This window comes from Lacerta agilis, chromosome 16 (assembly GCF_009819535.1).
Source record: "Lacerta agilis isolate rLacAgi1 chromosome 16, rLacAgi1.pri, whole genome shotgun sequence".
NCBI lineage: Eukaryota > Metazoa > Chordata > Lepidosauria > Squamata > Lacertidae > Lacerta > Lacerta agilis.
The window spans coordinates 7,604,432-7,619,956 of NC_046327.1; the positions used below are offsets into that span (position 1 = coordinate 7,604,432).

The 15,525-nt window shown below is 42.3% G+C and overlaps 1 protein-coding gene across 7 annotated transcripts in view; it reads left to right on the forward strand.

The window, feature by feature from the left end:
- The window catches only part of KDM4C (lysine demethylase 4C), a 201,777-nt gene that overhangs the window by 115,873 nt on the left and 70,379 nt on the right, over positions 1-15,525 (forward strand). For 6 of the 7 annotated variants that reach the window (XM_033173902.1, XM_033173901.1, XM_033173906.1 and 3 more), the window contains 2 exons: positions 316-529; positions 2,009-2,085. In XM_033173902.1, the coding sequence (XP_033029793.1) occupies positions 316-529; positions 2,009-2,085 (291 nt within the window). Of the gene's footprint in view, positions 1-315; positions 530-2,008; positions 2,086-15,525 lie in introns of those variants that run through there. The other variant, XM_033173908.1, reaches the window with a different exon arrangement.

The following is a 15,525-nucleotide window of genomic DNA, read 5'->3' on the forward strand; positions in this document are numbered from 1 at the left end:
ATGGTTTCCTCATCATGTTAAGCCATCAGACTATGGTTTAATGTGACATGTGGACCAGGCCAGTATGTGTGTGTAAGGCCTGTAAAACTGTAAAATTTAGTAATAGGAAATGAATGCAATGAAAGATTTAAATGAGTAATAAATTTATGTTGCTTAAGCTTGACACTTAATTTTACAACTGTCAAAATAGTGAAATATCTGAAACACGGGACGGATATTTTAGAAGCAATGCGACTTGGTTTTATTATTATTTAAAGAAACTTACCAAGTGAAATAAAAAGAGCAAATATCTTCTTTTTCAAACATGTTTTTCAGGCTGACAACCCCAATGAAGAACACTATAGTTGCTCAGCAACAAAACAAAGAGAAGCTTTTGTGGCCAGAGAAAAGACAAAACCACTTATTCCAGAGATATGTTTTATTTATAGTGAGGAGAACACTGAAAACTATCCGTCCAATGGCTTTATTGAAGAAGATGGAACAAGTCTGCTGATTTCGTGTGCGAAGTGTTGTGTACAGGTCCATGCAAGTAAATATAATTCCTTGACTTAAAATATTGAATGAGTGCTCTCACAAGCAAATAGCCCTGCTCAGTTTCTATGAGTAGAATCAGGGCGAGTTGCACAACCCACCTTGAGCTGGCTACCTACCTCAATTCTGCTCTCACAGGTTGTGACTGCCTGTCTCACTCCCTGTGTCTGGCTGACAGGTAACCTCACGCACACGAGGCTATTGGTCAGCTGGGGCTGGGGCTTCTCCTTCTGGAATGACAGACAGCCTCATGCAGCTGGAGAGGCATGGGGGCAGTCATGCTTCCCATGCAAGCAGCATTGGGGTGGGCAGCCAGTTCACGGTAGGCTGTGCAGCAGGCTCCAAGTCTGCTCAAAGAAACTGAGGAGGACCTCCTCAATTGTGCATAGGGCTCACCAATGTGGTACCCATGGGCGCCACTGTGACCAATCTTGCCTCCAGTAGCACCTGCAAAAGGTCTCAAGAGATACTGCCTTAAACATCCAATGCATAAGAGATAGTTCTGTTTGCACTGACTCAGCCTCTCCTTCAACATGTCCACATTTTATTGAGTGCCCACCCTCCCATCTGTTTTGAACTCAGATCTCTGTGAGCAAGCATGGCAGCTGTTCCAGTGCCTTTGATGTAGTGGCTGATGGGGACGTGGCTGCACCAATTTGTGGTCATCTCTCTCTCTCTCTCTCTCTCTCTCTCTCTCTCTCTCTCTCTCTCTCTAGATGGGACAGGCATTATGCCATTCACCCACAGCAGCCATTTTGTGTTTTCCCATGACTGCTATTTTATGACTGGCAGGGGTTGGTTAGGTTGACACCCACCCCAAGGGTGCAGACCCAGGGCAATGCAAAAATCTCACCTGCCCTGCGAGGGGAGGACCCTCCCTAGTTGGTCGGCAGCAAGGGAAGAGGCACCGATTAGAAGGGCGCAAAGGATTGGGGGCACCAGTACAACTCCTTACCAAGGGTGCAAGGGTGCCTCTGTTGACTTCCTCAAAATTCCAAACATGCCCGCTGACCCCAAAATGATAGCAACCCCTTTCCTGGTTTTTTGATATTGGGCGCCTACACAATCAAACTCCTAAGCTACTTTCTCAAATAAGGGTATATAGACGGCAGTGTTAATCACCATGCTACACCAGCTCTCTGTTATGGAGAGTTATTGCTGCACTGTTCAGATTGTATTTTACCACCTGGAAAAGTAATTGGGATTTCAAAGCTGACAGTCTAGCATAGTGAAAAGATTGTTAAAGATAACAATGCTGGTTTTAGGAATGAGAACTGTTGGTAGCATAGGTGACCTTCCAGCAGCCAGACCTTCCAACTGCTAACCTTACTGTTGGAGAAATGCTCATTCTTTACTTTTTTTTAATCACACACTATGCAAATATAGTATCTTTTTTTTAATAGCTAGCTTGTCTGTTTAGCTAGAAAGATAATGAAGTACAGAATCTGTTTATCATCTTGGCTGTCTCTTATTATAGGTTGCTATGGTGTTCCTTCCCATGAAATCAATGATAGATGGCTGTGTTCTCGATGTAAAAGAGGAGCCTGGACAGCAGTAAGTTATGCATTTTATTTCGTAGTTGTTCACAGTGCAGACCCAACTAAACCTCTTGATCGTATGTGAAAGGGACATAAAAGCGCATTCCGCCAACCATAGCTGAGAGAAGAATTCTTATTTCTGCTTTAACTATCTTGTTATGGTTCAAATTGAATTTCTGATTGCATACTGGTACGTGGTAAATAAGATATGTGGTATAATGTCAGCTAGGAAAACAACCAACAATTAATCTCTTATCTGGAGAGAAAAAAAATCAGAAATGAATCATTTGCCCCTTCAGGCTTTTCTGTCAGCTGTAATGCTGCCACCGCCAGACAGACAAAGCAGCTGCAGAACTTCCTGGTGCTTCTCATCCTCCTTGGCATGAGACATCATTGTCTAATTGCTGAACACTGCACAACTTCTTTCAGTATTGCAGAGGCATCTCACCCTGAAAAGTGGGACTACCGATAATATCTGCCCTTGTATCTACGGGGGTTGATTGAAATCTTAGGGGCGATCAGCATGCATGTACTTGATCAGGGTGGATGCCAAATGCCCAGATACCAGACTAAAAACCATTGCTGTGTTAACACTGCAGGTAATCTACTCTTGCAGGCCATTCATCCAGCAATCTTCCTAGACATCACCTCACCCTGTTCTGACCACAGTGTGCCACACAGACAGATATTGTCAGCAGCAGAGGGCTGATCAAGTACATGCATGCTGAGGAAATGGCTTCATAATAGAAGCTTTCAATGAATAGCCTCTTAATTGTCCCCTTAAACAGCCTTTTCTAATTGTCACAGTGTCAGGCTGTGCAGACATTAACAGTTTAAAATGCAGCCAGGTCATTTGTTTTCTCAGTTTGGATGGAAGCTGGAAGAAATGCAATATTTCATAAGAAATTACAGGACAGATAGGGAATGTGGTGAACATGTGTATGCTACTTCCCAAAGTAGTGGATATAGAGTGAACATTGTTTTCAACCTCAGTTTCTCTTCCTGCAGAGAATGGGAAAGCTTAATACTTACTGATTTCATCACATTTCTTTCCCTTTTCTTTTTAATGGAAATGAGTGCCGTTCTGCTATTGTTTTTAAAAATGTCGTGAAACCACCAATTGAAACCTTCCTGTCACAGGAACAGAAACGGACTGTGCAGCAATTGAGGTTTTAATCCTAAACTTACTTTCTAGTTGTGGGGTAGGAGAGTTGAAAAAGATTTCACATCTGGCACTGAGTGGTTTCAGATAGTACAGTACATGGGTAGACGAGTCTACAAAGCCTGGGGCACATATTTTCACAGCCCCTCCAGTGGCTATGGCGGCTCATTTACCAGAAGTAATGTATTTAACGTTAAGTCTGGAAGCCTATATTCAATTCTGACGAAACTAAGCCTCCTAGTGCAAAATATGCATCATATACATGGTGCCTGGGAGCAGCCGCCGAGACCACATAACACCGGTCTTGAAAGACCTACATTGACTCCCAGTACGTTTCCAAGCACAATTCAAAGTGTTGGTGCTGACCTTTAAATCCCTTAATGGCTTCCGCCCAGTATACCTGGAGGAGCGACTCCACCCCCATCGTTCTGCCCGGACACTAAGGTCCAGCTCCGATGGCCTTCTGGCGGTTCCCTCACTGCAAGAAATGAGGTTACAGGGAACCAGGCAGAGGGCCTTCTTGGTGGTGGTGCCCGCCCTGTGGAACGCCCTCCCATCAGATGTCAAGGAAATAAACAGCTATCTGACTCTTAGAAGATATCTGAAGGCAGCCCTGTTTAGGGAAGCTTTTAATATTTTATGAATTACTGTATTTTAATATTTTGCTGGAAGCCACCCAGAGTGGCTGGGGAAACCCATCCAGATGGGTGGAATATAAATAATAAATTCTTATTATATATCAAACTATCATCCATACATGCAGTCGCAGGCAGGATTTGAAATATAAGCAGTGGATTGTTGAAATAATTAATGATATCGGGGCTTAGATAATAAAAAAAATGTGTTCTAAAGCAGCTGATAAAAGGAGTAACGAATAAAAGGAGGGATGAGAAGTCAAGAAGAATTTGTTTTGTTTTGTTTTTTAAAAAACCTTTATATGATGGTGAGTTTTGGAATATCCTTGGAGGCTTAATAAAATGTGTGTGTGTGTGTGTGTGTGTGTGTGTGTAGTTGTGGGGAATGGCAGGTTTGACCTTTATGTGATTACCTTGGTAGTGGTACAACTGATTATCTGTTTCATATTTTTTATATTTAATTGATTGAAATATGTTGCCTATTTATATTGTAAGTCTTATTCAGGCTCTGGTGCGTGGCAATGAATGAATGAATGAATGAATGAATGAACAGGTGGTCAAACTACCACAAAACCCTGTAAAACCACTTGACTCTAGGCATGAATAGGATGAGTGTGCCCACTGCAGTCAACAATACTTCTACCATACCACTTTCTGCTCCCAGGGGGAGATAGACAGTCTAATCTATCTGCAGCCTAAATGAGACATCTCCCTATTCCCTGAGGGGTTGGTGGCACAAAACTTCCCCTGTGTATATGTTGAGTGAATTTTTTTTCTTAACTTGATAAATTATAAGAGAATCAATCATGTGCAAGGCTGTGTACCGGTATGTACAATTTTCAGAGATTCTTTGCAAGATGGGCGCTGAATTCAGCTTTCATTTAGCTTGTAACAAACAAATTCCTAACCCCAAGAGTAATGAGAGAATATGGGCAGTTCCTGATGACAGCTCAGAAATTAAAGGCTTTGCTCTTTTTCTTTTCTTTTGAGAGCCAGTGTGGTGTAGTGGTTAAGAGCGGTGGACTCGTAATCTGGTGAACCAGGTTCGCTTCCCCACTCCTCCACATGCAGCTGCTGGGTGACCTTGGGCTAGTCACACTTCTTTGAAGTCTCTCAGCCCCACTCACCTCACAGAGTGTTTGTTGTGGGGGACGAAGGGAATGGAGAATGTTAGCCGCTTTGAGACTTCTTCGGGTAGTGATAAAGCGGGATATCAAATCCAAACTCCTCCTCCTCCTCCTCCTCCTCCTCCTCCTCCTCTAGCATTTCCTATTTTGTAATAATAATATTGTGTTCCCACGGCTTACCTTAACTGGCACTCCCCATCCCAAACTCTCTGATACTTTTTGATGGCCATCCTGTCTCCTACTTGAATTGGGAACACTGCCAAACATCAGCAAAAATGACTATAGAGAAGCTTCTCAAAATACATAAATTTTGACTTCCTCTCACCTCCCATCAGCCTCACTACACTAGAATATATTGTTGTTTCTCACACCAGTGTAATTTCTTACTATTTTTGAAAAATAAAAGAGAAAGGTAGAGTGAACAGGTTGGAGGAGCAGATAATGTAAGCAGGTTTCTCCCCCTATTTTTTAGATTCCTTGTAGCTGTTGGTAAGAACAAAACAGCAGGTAGCAGATATGGTGTGCATATTAACCAAGGCAGGGAAATAAAATGGCAAATACCAATTTGGAACAGATTATTACAAAAATAGTGATTCACATATATAGGTAGTTCAGTGTTTGCTCGGTGAATTGCTATTAAAATGTGCCCAGAGTCAATTTCTGTATCTGTAATATGTTTTCATTTTAGCAGGGTAGGCATTCTTTCCAAGCAAAATTGAATTTTTCCTCTCTTGCTGGCCACCAGAGAAAATTGTGAAAGGTTCCTTATCAGGCAATCAGAAGTTCCAGGACTTATAAAACTGCTTTTGTTGCAGCTCCTGCAGAGTTGCGGGTGGGTGTAAAGGGGTGGGGGAATGGCAAAAGTCAATCCTGAGAACTGACAGGGTGTCTTTTAAGTCAGAACGTAATTATCAGTTCAGTTCAGTGAACAGAATTAGACAGCATGGCTGCTTTAGCAACAAGTTTGTCGGTTTCTTTCAGCGAAGGGACAGGTGTGGTGCCTGTAAGTATTAGTAACGGCAATTAAAATGAGTTTCATTGTGTGGGCAGCCTGAATATGTTCAGCGTGGTAAGGGCTGTCGATGAACCCAGATCTTTCTTGACTAACAAGGTCTTTGCCTTCTCAAATTAGAACGCAGACCTGGAGAGATGTTGTATACTTAATCTGGGCTTAGGGTCACTTGTTTTAGTGCTGGAATCTCAAATTCAAGGGTGATCTATGCTACTATCTATTGTTTGTTAGTCTGAATCCAGAACCAATAAACATGGAGACCCTTTCTCATTAGTGCACGGTTGCCCACCCCCTCCAGCTTACTTGTGGAAGCCATTGTTTCATGCTTCCTCCACTCCATGTCCAAGCAGTGAGAAGTTCTGGAGGGCAGCAGTACCAGGGTGTGGCTTCCTTTGGAAAGAGAGATACCGTATATTGCGGCGTATAAGACGACTGGGCGTATAAGACGACCCCCACTTTTCCAGTTAAAATATAGAGTTTGAGATATACTCAACCACAGATTTTCCACCCGGCGTATAAGACGACCCCCGACTTTTGAGAAGATTTTCCTGGATTAAAAAGTAGTCTTATACGCCAGAATATACTGTAATTGGAAACTTACCTTGTGCTCCATTGTTTGTTAATATACAAATATGCGGTACACATATGTAAATTTAGCAAAAAGAAAGAATATATGTTTTTCTTCTTAGTTAAATTTGCTATTTAAAAAACCCAAAACAAATATAGGTGGAGCATAGGTTGAGGCAAGCAGCATAATTTTCCTACCAGGAAGCAGGCCTATCCCCTCTCATCAGATCCCTAGAGAGAGCGATACATAATTTGCCCCAAGGTGCATTCAGTGAATATTCTGCCTCTCTCTTACAGTGTCAAAAGAGCTTCTGTTGCTTCTCTCCTCTCTCTCTCTCTCTCTCTCTCTCTCTCTCTCTCTCTCTCTCACACACACACACACACACGAGAGATCTCCAGTTATCTCTAAAGAATAACCTGCCTTTGAGAAATCATAAATCACTCATCCTTTTCCACTAGCTGTTTAACAAAAGAAAGTTGTCCAGGCACTTAAGTTTTTAGTACCACAATGGCACAGGCTATTTCAGGCATTACACATATGAATCATCAGTGTGAAGCAGGGCCGTCACATCCATAGGGGCTGGTGGCGCGGCGCACCAGGGCGCCGGGCCCCCAGGGGCGCCCCCGCGAGCCCGCCGGCATACCGGGCTCCCCCTCCTCAACCCGCCCCCACCCCCACGGGTGGGCGGGCACTCGCGCGCCGGCAGGCGGGCTGCAAGCCGGCCGCCCTCGCCTCCTGGAGCCCCAGCTGGAGCGGCGCGGGGCTTTGCGCACCCTTCCAGCACTCCAGCTGGGGCTCCAGGAGGTGAGGGTGGCCGGCTTGCAGCCCGCCGGCCCCTCATCCCCCACCCGCCGGCGCGCGAGCACCCCCTCCAACGCCACGCCCCTTGTCCCCCACTTGCCCCCCCTCCCGAGGGGCGGCCAGCGCAGGAGGGAGGTGGGCAGAGAGGCAGCAGGCTGGGGGCGCTGAGGGATCACCGCGCCACGGCAGCCGATCCCTCTAAGACGGCCCTGGTGTGAAGTATAACCTTAATATTTGTAGCCGAGACATATTTAAGGGGAAGAACAAGGAAGTAAAAAACCCACAAACTAACTAACAACAAAAAGCACAGATGTTGGAAACAGGTAGAAAAAAATATGTTTCCTCGGCCCTAGAAACAAACAATTATTCTTTTTCCCTTGCTGCTGGTAGCACATGCAAGCCAGTTTTATAAACAGGCTTATTAGTTCAAGCTATAGCAAAGCTTTCTGATCACACTAGCAACGCATGCAGATCAATGACCTTCTAGTCAGTCAAAATACTCAGTTTTGCCAATGAAGATACCAAAGTCGCTTTAAGACCTGCTTTTATAGTCTAAAACTCTACTAGACAATTCGAAAGGGCTGACATCATGAACTTCAAGAGATTTAAACTCAGTCCTTGGAATCAAATAAATCTGTAGATTTATATTGCATTCAAAAATTTTCCTCCAGCAAACGTAGCATCAGGAAGAACAGGGAGATCTGAATTGGTGCAATCAGCTCCTGCTTTCAAGGAAATATTTATCCTTCTGTTGGACAAAGAACAATGACTTGATTAGAGGCTATAATTAGCTGAATGAGTGCTAGCCAGTTTTGAATTGCATCGTGCAGATGCAGACTGGAAAGGCAGGAGGTAAATCTTGAGATCACAGTAGACAAGTGTGTAGCACCACTCGTGATATGTAGGATCAAACACAATTACAGAAGCATTGCTTTCTAACTCTTACTCCTCTTCCTGTTCATGTTCATTTAGAAGTGACAGCTGCAGATAAGCAAAAATGCCAAAGTTACCTATGATTGAATACTTTGACTTCCTATAGCCATCACCCCAGGCATTCCCTCCAGCAAAGCTTGCAACACCTCATTTCAACTCCTGCACCATTCAGGATGTGTCACACCCACTCATAAGATTATGCACATTTTATGTTAACTCTGCACTATTTGCTGTGTGACTAATATAATAGTTGAGACAGAAGAAGAGTGACATTGAATCCATCTTTGTTATGGCGCTGCTTAAACAACAACAGAAAAGGTGGATGCATCATCCCAAGAAATGAAAAGACCCAAAGAGGTTTAATAATTCATCTGTCTTGCACTTGAATGCGAAACTATATCCTCACATAGCTGCTTGATTGAGAATAAATGCCTCATTAATCTTAAAACATTTGAGCAGAAACTGCTAGTAAAGTCAGGAAGAATAATGACTGACATTCGAGGGAATGTTGCATACTGTACAACATGTAGGATTGAAAGTGTCCTTCTGGCACACTGCTCAGACAGCGAGCGCCTTAGTTTTATTTCACAAAGCTAAAATACTTAGAGGAAAATAAAAATATAAGGAGCTAATTATGCCAAATATAACCAAGTGACTGAAAATCAGCACATGGTTGAAGTAAAGAACCACTACCTTTAATGTCCTTGGCTATTTTCAAAAAAATCATTTGCTCTGCATAATACCAAGCAGAAGGTACGAAAATGGTGAATATAAACAAAACATCTCCAGCTCCTTAAAATAGTAAGGGAACAATGCCTATAATAAAACAGAATTCTAAAAATAAAATCCCCATTCTAATTTTGAGAAGAGTATAAAAAAGGCTTCAGCCTATCCGCTTCTAGTCATTCTCAAAAGATGCTCAGAAGGCTCCTTATTTGGTACTGTATTGGGGCAAACAACCGTATGCATCAACTGGCTTTTTAGCAGTATGGTGGAGGGACAGAAGATTTTTTTTTGTAAAAATGGCATTTTATACAGAAGAGTCTCACCTTTTCCACTGACTAAAGATAAAGAAAATTGACTTTTATTTCACGTGGGAAGGGGAAAATAGGTAAACTGATAAATCACAGTTAGGACAGTCAAGCACAGGGGTCGGCAAACTAAGGCCCGGAGACCAGATGTGCCCCCCTGGCTCGTAAATGAGGCCTGCGGACCCTGCCGCTTGCTCAGTCAGTTCTCATGCGCTGCGGACGCCTCACTGCGCGGGGACTGACTTCCGCGATGCTGGCACGGCTTCTGGGCGGGCAGCGATGCTGGCGCAGCTTCGGATTGGCTGCAGGAAGTTCCTGCAGCCAATCCGAAGCCGCAGGCGGCTCTGGGCAGGCGCCGCCGATGGTGCTGAGATGCACTCCTGAGCGTGTGCAGAGTCCATTCCTCCTCCAGGTCTGGAGGCAGCTGTAGGTCCGGCTTGCAGGGTATTTATATTTTTCAAAATATAGTCCGGCCCCCCACAAGGTCTGAGGGACAGTGGACCGGGCCCCTGATGAAAAAGTTTGCTGATCCCTGTTCAAGCAGCTCAGGGCAACACAAGAAGGGGCCTTTTCTGAAGTGGCTTTGGCTTTGTGGAATGCTCTTCCCCAGGGTGGCTTACCTGGCACCATCACGACATATCTTAAGGTGCCAGGTGAAAGCATTTCTCTTCAACCAGGCCTTGGTTGTCAACAATCTATGGCCTTTTAAATGCATGTGGGATATTATTCTTATTCTTATTGTACATTTGTGTTTTTATGTTGTAAACCACCCTTTGATCTTTGGATGAAGGGCAGAGTATAAATATAATGATAAGAATAATCAGAATTGTGGTATGATGCAGATGCAGTGAGAATCCAAGGAAAACACATACAGACTGCTTCCCAAAACTGGTTACCCCATGCAATCCTGCTCTCCTTTTGATTGTTTTCAGCATCAGAAATGTTGATAATGTATAAAAGCTATGTTTTATTGGAGGCAGAGGTGTTTTTTTGTTTTGTTTTTTACTTTACTGCTAAAATATAAGTTTCTGATAAGGACATATAGTGTCGTCGTCAAAGAAACACTGATGTACAACAAATCTCCTGAAGAATTCTAAGCTGTGAGAATGGTACTGAGTTAACTTTTTAGACAGATGGCCATATATTGTTAAGGAACAGATCATATGCTACCTTTCTCTAGTACGGCATTGCTTATTCTAACAGAAATGCTTCAAATGTATTGATTTTTTGGAAAGGCATAATAATTATGGTATTAAAGGGACCCAATTGACATGTGTGTGGACATACTGTTTGAAACTACTCTGTTTCTTTCTTCACTTGCAGAAGATGCGATTGACTTTCAGCCCACACAGAATATGGGTTAAAATAAGAAATTGTACATTTTAAACAAAGAGTTTAAGAAATTTTTAATGTAATCTTCTTACACACACACACACACACGCCTTCTGAAAATACCAACGGAATTATCACAATTTCTAGCAGAAGGAAGTCAGTGGGGACAACCTTGTGAAAATGTCCTTCTGTCTACTATATTTAAGGTTATGCCAGCTTTTCCACTGCAAACCTGTTTACAGAAAGTGATAATGGATCCGTAAGTTTCATTCCATGCTGTAGGCAAATACACACAATTGGTAGGCTGTAGGAGGGCGCCCCTCAAAGAAGCTCCAAAGACTGCTTATTTATTTAATGGAATATAGTAAAATACAGAAATTTTTCATCACTAGGATGGTTTCTGAATTTTTCTTCTTGTGCACCTGCCAAAAAAACAATTGACAAAAAATCAATTTGCTGTGAGAATCATGCTTACTTGTTTTTGTGTGTGTGTGTGTTCATTTTAATAGACTCTCTGCACATTTGCACTCCATAAACTTCATAGCTTTTTAATGAGGCTATTTAAGTTGCAGATTATGCTCAGATATAATCACTATAGCATGTGCTTGATGAGGAGATGACCTTCTGACCTGATCTGATAAGATATGCTTGTAGAGAAAACTGAATCTATTCTGTAGCACTTGAAAAGGATGCACCTTTTAGGAGCACTTATCTGACAATGATAGCAATTAAGAAGGTCAGGGCTTTTGTCATGGGTGGCAGAGGTAGGTTGCCTTATACACAATTAGCTGGATATGTAATCTGTCACTTCTAGTCTTCCAAGCATACAAAATGCATTTGCTCCACACCATATATATATATATATATAACCTGAAGCAAACTATTCTTCTGTTTAGCCTGCAGAGACCTAGTGCCTCTGCTTCTGTGACAGCCGTTTCCTCCCTGCTAAGTATTATGGGTATTATGTGTAATCTACTAAACATTAAGGAAGGTGGTTTGTCTGTCTGTCCATTTGTTCTCTGTGGTTTGGCGATCCCAGGTCAAACTCAGCATGAAGGTTCCTGAGGTTTTAGAAGCTGGCTTGTTTAAACAACCACAGTTTGCCATGAACTAGGATTCCTGGTTTGTACAAGATGACAAGCCAGCAACCTTTGAACTTGAAACTAATCTCCATTGAAGTCGTCTTCTGAGCCAATAGAGGGCAGCATGCTAGCCAAGCCATGGTTTAGTGTTATATGCAAATACAGCTATTGAGTTTGAGGCAGCATTTGGAAATTCCAAAGGGGCAGCTGGAGATAGGAATGTGGATGTGAATGAGAAGGGGTTAGAACAGAGAGTGAAATATACTCAGAATCAAGTGTGGATTTCATGCTCTTTATTCAGCTCATTGTAGCGAGAAATGCAGTTCCCCCCAAACATCTGCTTTATATACACTATTTACACAATGGGCCCCACATAATTGGCTAAATCTGGGATACTCCTGTATGCCAATCAGGTTGCGGATTCACTTCCACCTGGTGCTGGATTGGGTGGCTCCTGTGGACCAATCAGACTGCTGCATTCTGGATCCTATTGTTCTAGGACCAATCAGACTGCTGCATTCTGAATCCTATTGTTCTAGGACCAATCAGACTGCTGCATTCTGAATCCTATTGTTCTAGGACCAATCAGACTGCTGCATTTTGGATCCTATTCAACTCAGTACATAACAGAAAGGTATAACTTTATATTGTAAATATACAGACAGTAGTGAAAATCTGGGACAGCATGTGGAAAGCAGAACCCTGAAGGATCACAGTGGCAAGTGGGAAGATAGAGGAGATTCTCCCTGGGGAAATTTTGAATAAGAGATTTGATAAGTGGGAAGAGAAGCAGTTGAGAACAGAGACCTAAGACACAGAGGAGAGGTTGGTCAACTCAATCAAAGGAGCAGTCCAAATCAATGTGGATGCATCCCCTCCAACATTTCTCTGAAGAAAATAGGGACATCCCATTCCATAATAAAATTTACTATTTATACCCCACATATCTTACTGGGTTGCCCCAGCCACTCTGGGCAGCTTCCAACATATATAAAAACATAATAAGACATTAAACTTTAAAAAATCTTCCCTATACAGAATTGCTTTCAGACGGCTCAGGGGTCGGATAATTCCATACCATCCAACATTTCTCCAATGAAAATAGGGACACCCCAAGGAAAACGGACATTCCAGGATCAAATCAGAAACTGGACAGCTTTTCTGAATCAGGGACGTCCCCTGGAAAATAGGGAGACTTGGAGGGTCTGGTGGATGTGGTAAAGCCCGTGGTTTAGTGGTGAGGAGATCTATGGTCATTTTAGTGAGAGCAATTTCAAAGCAGTATAGAGGGCAGAATCTAGATTGCTATTACATGTATTGCCACAGGGAAGAGGTGCCTGTAACTGCAAAAATAATTCTTCCATTTGGTGACTTTTGCATAGTGGGATTTCAAGCATCTAAACTAACCCTGAGAATTGCACATCTTTAATAATGCCTGTAACAGACAACTAGTTGAGAAACTAGCTTCTTTCCTGTTGTCTTGCTCAGAAGCTTCTCCACCAGTGTATGAATCATAACGCTGATGCAGCAGTGATAAAACATAATGCTTCTCAGCAGAGTTACAGTATGGCTACACTAGAGCTTACACCTGTATATGGATTACAGCACCTCATTATGATAACGACTTAGATAGAAGAGAGAGAATACATAGAAGAGCAACAAATATTAAGGAAGGATTAAAAATGGCTCTGTTCATGGATAGCTAGGGGAGTTTAACTGCATACAGCTTGGAGGAAAGGAGATAACAAGGGAATGTGATAAGGACCTGCAAATATTTGAGAGGGACTAACAGAGGAATACAGCAACTGAAGCAACGAACAAGAATTGGTGTTTTAAAGTTAGCAACATGAAAAGCATAATCTAGAATAATTATGTTTACCACGTGGCTTAAACATAGATTGATAGTATTGGTTCAAGTCACAGGTTCGTTAATGCCTTATGTGGTTTTCAGTATCTCTTAGAAGTCACAGGAAGTGAGAAGAAAATCCAGCTCTTTTTCCTCTGCTGAGCAATGTACCGGTATCTACACTTACAGCACAATCCTATTTGAAAATAAATCCCACTGAGTTTAATGGATCTTAACTTCCAAGAAAGTGGGTATAGGATTGCAGTTTTTATATGTTTCATTTGTATACAGGTTGTTTTTGTTTTAGATATAGCAAAGGGCTATTGGGTGCACAAGGCTGCATGAAAACTAATTTCCTATTTTCACATACGATTTGGAGAAAGCCCTCTCATTAGATCAGTTCTTTTAGGCTTAGTTACTACTGCTGCTTTCCCTGTGGCCAAGTGTATAAGACAAGGCTGAAGCCCAAGGCAAAATTTAGGTAAGGAGGTAATGGCACCCAACTGGATAAAATTAAGAGGTAGGCTGTAAGAATGTGATACTCTAGAAAACACAAGTGGAATAAATCTCCAGCTCCTGCAGCTGGCACCCATAAGGGAAAGCACCAACCGCTTAAGAATTAATACTCAAGTTCCTCTTAAAAAAGAAATCAGCTGTGCTTATCTGATGTGCTACTCTGGCTCTGTTAATAGAACCCTTGAACTCCTTTAGGTCTGCTAGCTCTAAGGAAGATGTAAATATTGCACCTATATGGTTGGCCAAAATGGAAAAACTTCATTCCGTAGCCAGTTGATAGAACTAGATGTGATGTAAGAAATCTCTGATAAGGATTGCCTGCTGTTTGCTCAAAAATTAATAGCACTTGCTGGCAGATAAATCAGAATGAGTATGTAGAACTAGTGGAAGGGACAAGTTAAATCTCTCTCTCCCCTCCCCAGTACAGTTTTCCTTATGAAAAACATCTCCAAAAAGCTGCCAGGGAGGGGAAAATCCAGGTAGCTACTGCAGGGGGAGTGTTATCAGGAGAACATGGGGTAGAATAAATATCCTTCCCAAAATGACATTGTCCTTGCTTGATTTGACCTCTCAAACTCTGGCGCTTTTTTATTAAAAAAAAGAAAAATCATGAGAAATCCTAATCATTTGCTTGGTGTCTAATATGCCACATTACCGAACTTTTTTGCTCATTCATTCTGAAACAGATCAAGGCCCTTAAACATGTGTCCATATTTCACTTCTCTTCCAACCTTTTGCCTGCCCCTTATTCAGTACTTGTGTACCCATTCTTTCTCCCCCTGCAAAAAATAAATATACACTCTCCATACTACCCCCTGCAAATAAAAATCACCACTCTCCATCAAAACCTGCTACATAACTTAATCTTCTACCTACCCTCCCAACCTACATCATTTCTACCTTCCTTTATAGCATAGTATACAAGAGATGCACTATAGTGAACTCTTTTCTGTATAGATTTCTCTGGAAATTGATTATGTATATATTTCTCTGGAAAATGACTGGGATCCTCCCTTGTAAGCTTTGGGTTCATTAGGCTTTACCTTTCATGTACTTTGTTGTTGTTGTTCAGTCGTTCAGTTGTGTCCGACTCTTCATGACCCCATGGACCAGAGCACGCCAGGCACACCTATCTTTCACTGCCTCCCGCAGTTTGGCCAAACTCATGTTAGTAGCTTCGAGAACACTATATCATACCTTCAGTCAGATCTGGCAAAAATGCGGTTTTCAGCCTTTAGAAGAATGCCCCGGCTTGCTAACTTCTAAAAAAACCCCCCACAACCTCACCATCTTCCTGCATGGACCTTATTTTAAAACATTTTGAGTACCTCAGCACCAGGGAGCTTAATATGACAAAATTCAGGCCCCCCCCACCAGTCAATTACACTCCTAATTTTTTATACCTTACATC